General features: G+C 49.7%; 1 protein-coding gene across 13 annotated transcripts in view; it reads right to left on the bottom strand.

Annotated features, from left to right (window-relative positions):
* Positions 1-8,216: 8,216 nt before the first annotated feature.
* The window catches only part of CSK (C-terminal Src kinase), a 76,207-nt gene continuing 74,762 nt past the window's right edge, over positions 8,217-9,661 (bottom strand). For all 13 annotated transcript variants that reach the window (XM_083630540.1, XM_083630549.1, XM_083630546.1 and 10 more), the window contains one exon: positions 8,217-9,577. In XM_083630540.1, coding sequence (XP_083486666.1) covers positions 9,395-9,577 — 183 coding nt within the window. In that variant the 3' untranslated portion in view covers positions 8,217-9,394. The remainder of the gene's footprint in view (positions 9,578-9,661) is intronic.

Genomic DNA, 9,661 nt, shown 5'->3' with positions numbered 1-9,661 from the left:
TGCTGTTGGACTACAACTCCCATCAGCCCCCAGGCACCATGGCTAATGGTCAGGGATGCTGGGAGTTATAGTTCCACAGCAACTGGAAGGCCATAGGTTCCCCATAGCCACAAGACCATTTGAGCTTCCTATGAGCCTGCCATATGAGTCTACCGAGTTTAGTGTGCCATTTACCCCCATGGTGGCCAGCCAGGTACCTCTGTGAAGCCCACAAGTTGGGCATGAAGGCTACAGCCACCCTCCCGCTGCTCTTCCACAGAAACTGGCATTCATTGGCATACTGGATCCCATACTGGAAAATGCATGTTGCCATTGGTTCTCTGTCCGCAAGCGCAAGGGCACTTTTGCTGGTGGGCAGGTGCACTTCAATATTCTGAAAGCAAGAAATCTAACACAGCAGCTGTGCCAGGGGGAACATGTTGCACACAGTCTATTGTCCAACGAAGTTACCAGCAACCTGCTTGTCCATTCTCTTACATGACAACATCCCACCTGCCCGTAACCCAGGATCCGAGGCTGAGTTTCAACATCACAGTATACATCCAGTAAAACCATTAGAAATAGTTTTTTTAAAAAAGTAAGGTGCCAAAGGGGACGGGGGTGGTGCTGTGGGTTAAACCACAGGGCCTAGGACTTGCCGATCAGAAGGTCGGCGGTTCGAATCCCTGCGACGGGGTGAGCTCCCGTTGCTCGGTCCCTGCTCCTGCCAACCTAGCAGTTCGAAAGCACGTCAAAGCACAAGTAGATAAATAGGTACCGCTCCGGTGGGAAGGTAAATGGCATTTCCATGCGCTGCTCTGGTTCGCCAGAAGCGGCTTAGTCATGCTGGCCACATGACCCAGAAGCTGTATGCCAGCTCCCTCGGCCAATAAAGCGAGTTGAGCGCCGCATCCCCAGAGTCGTCTGCAACTGGACCTAATGGCCAGGGGTCCCTTTACCTTTACCTTTAAGGTGCCAAAGACTGCTCAAACCAAAACCAGGTGTGTCCCCAAAACAGTGGCGTAGAGTGAAGGGTGGGGCCAGGGGGGTTGTAGCCCCGGATGCATAATCGGGGGACGGATGGACGCAAACCAGGTGTGCCCCCTGCAGAGATCTCCTCCGTGCCCTGCCTGGCTCCGGCAGCGAAGGCTGGGTGAGTGAAAGGTGAAGAACATCCTTCGCACTCTGACTCCACCTGGCAAATAGTGCAACTCCCCTGCCCACAAAACAAAACACACTTAATTGTCTAAGACCAGGATAAAGAGAGGCATCTTCAGCAGCATATGGTGAAAACTGTACAGCAAATATGCTAGATGCACCTCTGGGGGCGGTATCCACAATTCAAGGGAGACCCCAGAGAATGTCCCCCCCTGGACTGCCAGTCCTCCAAACGTCTGAGGGTGGTAGGACCACCCAGGGCCCTCCCCTGTCAATCTTAACGCCCAAGGTTTCCGTAGTGTAGTGGTTATCATGTTCACCTGACAATCTTAATGCCCAAGATGGTCTGTAGGGAAGAAAGTGGAGTTGCAGATACTTGGGACGCAAGCCAGTTAGAGCTCTAGCCGCCTCCAATTTAGCCCATGAACAAATTGCCAACCAGTCTGGGACTAACTCTCATGTGTTTACCTGGAATAACCCTCCTGCATCCAATGGGGCTCACCTCTGGGAGAGTGTGCATCGTGTTTCCAGCCGAAGAGAGCAACCCTTTACACGTCTGCTCATAAAGAGATCCCCCTGGTTCATTGGGGCTAGCTGCCCCCTTTACAGCACAGCCACTGATGTTTACAGTTCTCCTCTAGAAGGATGCACACACAAACAGATTTAAACTTAAATGTGCTAAAATGCCCTGAAAGCTTCCCATCTGTACCCCCTGAATGCATGAGTTGTGTACAACAACTGCCGCCTAATCTGCCTCTTCTCTGACAGCTCAGATCCTGAAGCCTGTGGCAAAGTAGGAAATGCAAAACCAAAGAGCTTTAGGTCATTGAATAATTGTTTAACACTGAATAATTCTTTCTGGTGGAAAGAGAACTATTTTAAACCTCTCCTTGCATGTGAGAGACGCTTCCTTGCAGACGTGGATTAGAGCCCTGTTGTGGGGGAAGCATCCTACACGGAATCGCAGGCTAAGTCAGAAGGGCAGGAGACACTTCATCCCAGGATTGTGGGTTCAAGCGAAATATTCCTTCATTGCAGGACATTGGACCAGAAGATTCTTGGGGACCCTTTGAGCTCTATGATTCTATGAAATAAATGCCTCTGTCCCCCTCTCCTGTTTGCCATTTCGTATTTCTGCCTGTGCTCCTGCAAGTGCACCTTAAAGCGAGGACTTCATGGAATGAAGTCACACCTGCTCCCCTCTTTAGCCCTCCCTCTACTTCTGGTCTCACCAGAGTAGCGGAGTTTCTCTGCAGGCACATTCTGCAACATGCCACTGGTGTAACAGGAGTGCAGTGCAGTTATACTGTGCCGTCCACACAGCATCCTGGTTTATTTGTTGTTCTGTGCTGCTTCCCCAGTATTACCATAGGATTGCCACCTGGAGGCACATTCTTGCTCTATAAAGGTAAAAGGTAAAGGGACCCCTGACCATTAGGTCCAGTCGCGGACGGCTCTGGGATTGCGGCACTCATCTCGCTTTACTGGCTGAGGGAGCCGGCGTACAGCTTCCAGGTCATGTGGCCAGCATGACTAAGCTGCTTCTGGCGAACCAGGGCAGCACATGGAAATGCCGTTTACCTTCCCACTGGAGTGGTACCTATTTATCTACTTGCACTTTGACGTGCTTTCGAACTGCTAGGTTGGCAGGAGCAGGGACCGAGCAAAGGGAGCTCACCCCGTTGCAGGGATTCGAACCGCCAATCTTTTGATCAGCAAGTCCTAGGCTCTGTGGTTTAACCCACAGCGCCACCCGCGTCCCTTTTCTTGCACTATAGCACATCACAAACTATCATGTGCTTGTTAGTTTGCCCCAGACTATCAATATTTATAAACATTACTTGGCTGGAGAATTGCATTTCAAAATCTGGTGATGTGTTAATTTGGAAGGATGGCTATTTGGGTTTCTGTGTTGTCTCAGATAAGGCAAATCAGGTAGACTCACCTATAAACGCAGTGTGACTGGGATCCCTCCCCCTCCCCCACAGCACAAGAGGGAACCTGGACGAGAGAGAACACCAGCCGTGCAGCTGATTCTGTTGGTGATTTCCTCTGCATGAGACGGAGTTCCTTTTCAGCCAGTCAAGGGACTGTGCACCCAGTTTATTGAGTAGCACTTGCACGATCGCAAATACCCTCAGTCTATGAAAGCTATTCTGGGAACTAGGAACATGTTACGCCATTGATTTTCCTGCCAGGGGACTGGAAGCAACACATTTTCCACAGAAGGATAGTCCCAGGAGGCCCCGCTGCCTTTTTGAGCCTCGCTTGGGAGAGTTCTAGGGCGCCACAATAGTCTGTTGCTACAAAACCAGGAAGGGAAAAAGGGGGGAAAGAAAGAAAGAAAAGAAAAAAGTCATTTTATGGCACCTGCAGGACTAGCGACTCTAACGTAGAAGTCATGAAGCAGAACCCTGGTCTGGCAGGAGCCACACACAGGATGGGAGCGAAGAAACTGTCTTAAGAGAAGAGCGGCCCACTGGGTCTGCCTTAGCTCAGCACAGCTTGCTCTCCGGTGCCTCAGAAAGTCGGCTGTCACCTCAGTGCCACCTGACCCTTCTTAACCAAAACAGGCAGGGACTGAATCTGGGATCAGACACTTTGGAGAAGGTCCACAGTTCAGTAGCAAATGTTGCAAAGGAAGCTTCCCGTCACCTGGTGAGGCTGTGGAGCCAGCACCAGGTTTCAGCATCACCTGCCATCTGGTGGTGTGCAGGCTTCCAGGCCAAAGCCCCACCTGGAGATGCTGAGGACTGGACTAGGGACCTTTTGTGCGCAGGATGAGCACTTTACTGGTGAGTTTGGTCTCTCCCCCAACCCCCGCCAGATACAGAAAATATTAACAGCTGGGACAGGAAGGAAGGAAGGAAGGAAGGAAGGAAGGAAGGAAGGAAGGAAGGAAGGAAGGAAGCTGTGTTGGTCCTTAAAAGGGGGGGGCAACCACCAAAATCCACAAATATGCAATAAAGGCATTAGGAGCAACCCAAATACTGAAAGGGGGAGTGCAAGCTTTGAGCTCCAGAACTCACCTGAAATTTTACACCAAGTGCAGGGTGTAAAGAGGTAAATAAATTATATCTTGGCTGGATCCTGTAGCCCCCAGGTCTGCATTTAGACTCAGCCTAAAGATGGAGGCCACAGACTTGAGTCTGGTACTTGCCGGCATCAGCAGGTTCCCCTAGAAGGATGAAGCAACCGTTGATCCCTGTTGTTGAAAACACAAAGCCTGGTGGTTACACAAATCGCACACGAGACCTTATTAGAGCTTGTTCACAATTGGTCCTAATGAACATGTGGAAGGGAAAAAACAACAACAAATTGCGTCCACTTCTACACACACGTTAAAGTCCATGAGCCTTTTGACCCTGCGCCCTTTGACACTTGAATGTGTGTCTTCAGGACCCGCCCTATTTCCTGATGTCAACTGATTTTAATACTGAGTTTTAATTTCTTGTAAGCCACCCTGGGGCCTGCTGGTAAAGGGTGAGTAATAATGAGCTTTGCATCAAAACGCCCCAGGCACAAACTGGCGCCACTCTTCATTGCATTTTTTCTCTGCGTATTTGTATACACCCAGAGAGACACACATCTTGTAACTGAGAACGACACTTCCTGCATCTGAGGACTTGTGACTCTCTTATACCGCTCTCATAACTTAATATGCAAAGTGGCTTCCAGTTGGGGAAAACTGGCTAGTATAAACAATGAAAGCCAACAAAACAGGGTACACTAGCAACATGAGGTGGGCTTTACGCTAGGAAAGCTGTTTCTACAATAGATGAAATAATATTTAGGGTGCTTCAAGATCAGGGGTCCCCAAGCTAAGGCCTGCAGGTTGGATAAGGCCCGAGAGACTCTTTTATCCGGCCTGCGGTGACCCCTGCTGCTGCCACCCTCTTACTGGCACTGCGCTGCACGGCTGCCCACTTCCGGGTCGGAAATAGCTTGTGCACATGCATGTTATTTCCGGTGCACATCCTGGTTGGAGGCGGCCCGTACACATGCGCACAAGCTATTTCCGGTGCTCTTCTGACCTCAAAGTGCGCCAGAAATAGCATGTGCGCACACGTATGGGCACAGGCTCCCCCACCCTCTGGCCTGCTGCACGATCAGCGCCGGAGACACCGGCCCGAGGTGCAGTAAGTTTGCTGACCCCTGTTCCAGACGATGTGGTACCTCCCTCTTTTTTACCTAAGCCCAGAGTGCGAACCTGAGAGCTGGTGGCCAGATGTGGCCCCCCAGTCCTCTCTATCTGGCCCTCAAAACTCTCCCTGAGACACCCTCCCCCCACCCCCTCAAGTGTTTCTGCCTGGCTGGAAAGGGTCCTTGTACTCCAGTAATTGCCAGGATTGGGGAGGGGCACCAAGGTGTGTGTGTGCGCGTGTAGATAGTTAAACTAGCCTATTATACAAAATAGGGACGCAGGTGGCGCTGTGGGTTAAATCACAGAGCCTAGGACTTGCTGATCAGAAGGTCGGCGGTTCGAATCCCCGCAACGGGGTGAGCTCCCGTTGCTCAGTCCCTGCTCCTGCCAACCTAGCAGTTCAAAAGCACGTCAAAGTGCAAGTAGATAAATAGGTACCACTCTGGCGGGAAGGTAAACGGTGTTTCCGTGCGCTGCTCTGGTTCGCCAAAAGCGGCTTAGTCATGCTGGCCACATGACCTGGAAGCTGTACGCCGGCTCCCTCGGCCAATAAAGTGAGATGAGCGCCACAACCCCAGAGTCGGCCACGACTGGACCTAATGGTCAGGGGTCCCTTTACCTTTACTATACAAAGTTAATTTTTACACTTGTTGCTCTCCCCACTTTTGCCTCCAGCCACTCCCCCCCCCCCAGGGCATGAGATCACCAGAAGGCTGCCCAACAGGGAATGTGAACCTTAAGACTCTATTGACCTGTAAGAGAAAAATAAAACAAAAGATTCTGATTAGGGCCACACCTTTACTAGGCCAGCCAAAAGGCTGCACAATGGTGTTGAAGTTTTTAGGTTCTACAGAGCTCTTCAGCAGGTTAGGTAGGAGAGGAAGAGGGTGGGGGGAACACATTGCTCTTCGATGTGGATTTTGGAATTTTTTTGTGGGCAAACATGGCTACCTTTGCTTCTCAGACAAAGGAAGAAAACCTTTGGTCAGAGGGCCATCTAGTGGCGAAAGATTGCAGACAGCTATGTGGGTCCATTAGAAAAAGGGACCATGAAAACAGTCCAAAAATGCACAAAAGCACATTTCCTGATAAATATTTCATTTTCCTTGTATATTGTTGAGGCATTTCACTCTTTTCCTGAAGAACATTCAGCAAAATTGGTCCTCCTGCCAGTCTTTTCCTTTGTTCCATCATCCACCTACAGACGTGAACATAAGTGTTTTGTTTAACATTAAGTGAGCTGAAATTTCTCAGATTTTTCTAAGAAATGTTTGAGAACACTCTTTTCCCTCTCCCCATCCAAACAACTGAAGGAAAGTACATGCTGTGGCATTGCATTATTTTCAGTAAATGAACCAAAGTTAAAATTAAAATTGAATTCGGATTCTTGTTATTTCTAGACGAAGCTGTGTAGTGATGGATGCATTTTGGGATCAGGTGAAATGATTTGGGGAGCAGAACGTTATAACATTGTCTCCAAGGATGTAGCACAGGTTGTTTGCAAGAGTAAGTGGCCTGATTCAGAAGCATAAGGCTATCAAAAGTATCTAGTGGGCCACTCCATCCAAATGCTTGTTGACACTCTCAAAGAACTCTGAAAGCAGGACATATCCTTGCAGAAGCCATGCTGGTTCCTCTCCAGCAATGCTTGTTCTTCTCTCTGCTTGGTAAGTCTATCTTTAATCATGCTTTCCAGAAGTTTTTCCAGAGGAGACTTCAGCTAAATTAGCCAGTAACTTCCTAGATTCCCTGGATCCCCATTTCAAAAACAGTGTTGCATTGGCCATGTTCCCATCTTCAGGTATGGTGAGCGATCTTAGGGACTAGCTACCTAATTCTGTTCAAAGGCCAGCAATTTCACAGCAGGCCTCTCGGCTGGGTGCCTCCGGACAAGAGGACTGGAGTAGAGGTGTAAAAGATGCATTGTCCTGGTGCACTCACAGTTTTTCTCTTGCCCACGTGCCTCTGTGAAAGTGCTTCCAGGTGATGCCTCCACACATGGGACCTGAGAAATTTGACAATGCAAACATCCATAGCCCCCAAAGCTGCAGTTATTATGGGAGGGAGCCTGAAGCAGGAGACAACAGAGGTTTTTTTTGCCAAGATCTATCAATTCACCGTTCACTCACCATTTCAGAAATCAGCCCATTAGTTGGTTTATAATCCCACATCTATACAAAAGTTTTCTTGGCTGACCAACCACATTAAAAATCCCCTGATGATTGAAAATGTACCCACAATTAATCAGGCATTAAAAAAAAAACAACTTCCAATATAAGCACAAATATAAATCTATAACTATATTAAGTACATTGCAGTCAATCACATGCTGAACATGAGCCAGCAGCATGATGGAGCTGTAGGAATGCCAACTTGACCCCGCGACTGTGGGAGCCCGAGGCTGTGGCTGCCGTGCAGTGTGCATGGCCCTGGCACTGAAATTTGTGGGTTCCCGGTTCCTTCATGGGGAATTTTGTGTGGGTGCTCAGGCACCCAGGGAGTCGGCACCTATGTGCAGCTGGGTGAAGTTGTGGTGTTGCATTACTGATTGCGGGCAGAGCCACAAACAAGAGTGGGTGGCGTTTGTAGTGCTATATAGTCCCTTCCCCCCGTGCCACCCCATTCTCTGCCCCCCCCCCCGCATGAGGTTCACAGGCTCCTCAACACAGGCTGACCATCTGGAGCAGAAGTCTCCAATCTTTCAAGGCTCAGGACTCACCTTTAACCTGCAAATGCATGTGGGAACCCGTTTCTTAATTCTTTCGCCCTACATTCCATGGTGGTGGTCCCCCACTCGGGGGTCTTGACCTACCAGTCAAAGTCCAGTGGATTTGGAGCCCTGACATTTCTAACCAGGCAGCCCAGCCTCCTCCTCAAAACCACCCCCTGGTGCTTACAGACGCAGGGAAAAGATGACAACCAAGGCAGGAGCTCGTACGTGTTCATATGGAATGATCTTTATTACAGTTTAATCTCACAGTTGGCAGCATTATATGAGCATAAAGCACTAGACAGGACTGGAAAAAGGCCTCTGGAGACAGCATGCAAACACTGTTTTTAAGCAAAGAAAACCCAAAAAACCCAACAGCCGTCCTTGGTGGCTTTGCGGTTTTAAACTTGCCCTGCCTTCATTTGGTTGGGGGTGGGGGGTGAGTTTGCTAAATTTCAGAGCGTGTTCTGTTTTCTTTTCTTCTTTTTTTTTTAACCTTTTTTATTATTACTTTAAAAAATAAGATTTGCAACTTTAGTAAAACCCAGCAAAACGGCTGATTTCCGGTGCAGTTTGAAATAACATTAAAAGGAACAAAAAATAAAAATAAAAACTGAACAAAAATCTTTTCTTTTTTAATAAAAAAAAGGTGTGTTGTGGGCAGCGGGGGTGGGGTAAAAGATACTGGATTGGTAATTTGGGTATTTCCAGCAGTCACAGAAATACTGGGAGGGGAAGGGAAATCCCTCTGTCTCCCACACCTCATGGAGGCTCCCTCCCTCCTCCCCCCCCCATCTTTCCATTGTTTTGGTGCTATGTGAACGTCTTATATCTCCCCATGAAAATGGGAGGCATGGAGGTCTGGTTCTGGGGAGAAAGTCAAAGGGGGAAGGAAGGAGGCGCGGCGGGGGGCGGGGAGAGGCGCTTCTGTGAGGAGGGGGTCAAATGGGGGGGGAAAGTGTGGGGTACATGCTACAAACAAACAGTCAGGGTCTCTCCCCGCTATAAGAGAACCGGGATTCCTACAGGACCAGGAGAAGATTTTGGGGTCTCCCATATTTTCTCTCTCCCTCGTGTGTCTACTGGTGACCCCACTGAAAAAGATATGGGGGAGCCTTTTCCACGGAGGAGGAGGAGGGAGGAGGAGCCGGACCCCCACCCCACCCCCCCACCAGCTGGGGCACGGGGGTGGGGGGTAAATATGCACACAGTCCAATATGTTTCTCTAAATACAGTCCCTTGAGTGGAGGAATTCTGCATTCCTGGAGGGGTGGGGAAGAACCGCTCCCTCAGCCCCCTCGCCCGTTATCCCCAACCCCCAGACGCATGGGCGTGGGAGGCGGGTCGCAGGAAGTGGTGGAGGAAGAGGCGTGTCCAAGGGAAACCCCGCCCTCCCGCCCACCTCACAGGTAAAGCTCGCTGGCTTTGATATGCTCTAGCTGTTCCCGTAGTTGGTGGAAGGCGGGCCGGTGTGCGGGGTCCAAAGTCCAGCACTTCTTCATCACCTCGTAGACGATTTGAGGGCAGCCGTCGGGAGACTCCATTTTGTACCCCTTCTCCACGCGAGGGACTACATCCTTCAGAGGCTGCAAGGGGTGGGAGGAGAGGGAAACAAGATGAATTTGAGCTCTTAATGCAGAACATGCATTATATGACCTAATAAGCATACG

The sequence above is a fragment of the Podarcis filfolensis genome, assembly GCF_964270895.1.
Source record: "Podarcis filfolensis genome assembly, chromosome: 9".
Classification (NCBI taxonomy): Eukaryota; Metazoa; Chordata; class Lepidosauria; order Squamata; family Lacertidae; genus Podarcis; species Podarcis filfolensis.
The sequence above is the reverse complement of the archived record's forward strand: the minus strand, read 5'-3'. Positions and strand labels throughout refer to the sequence as shown.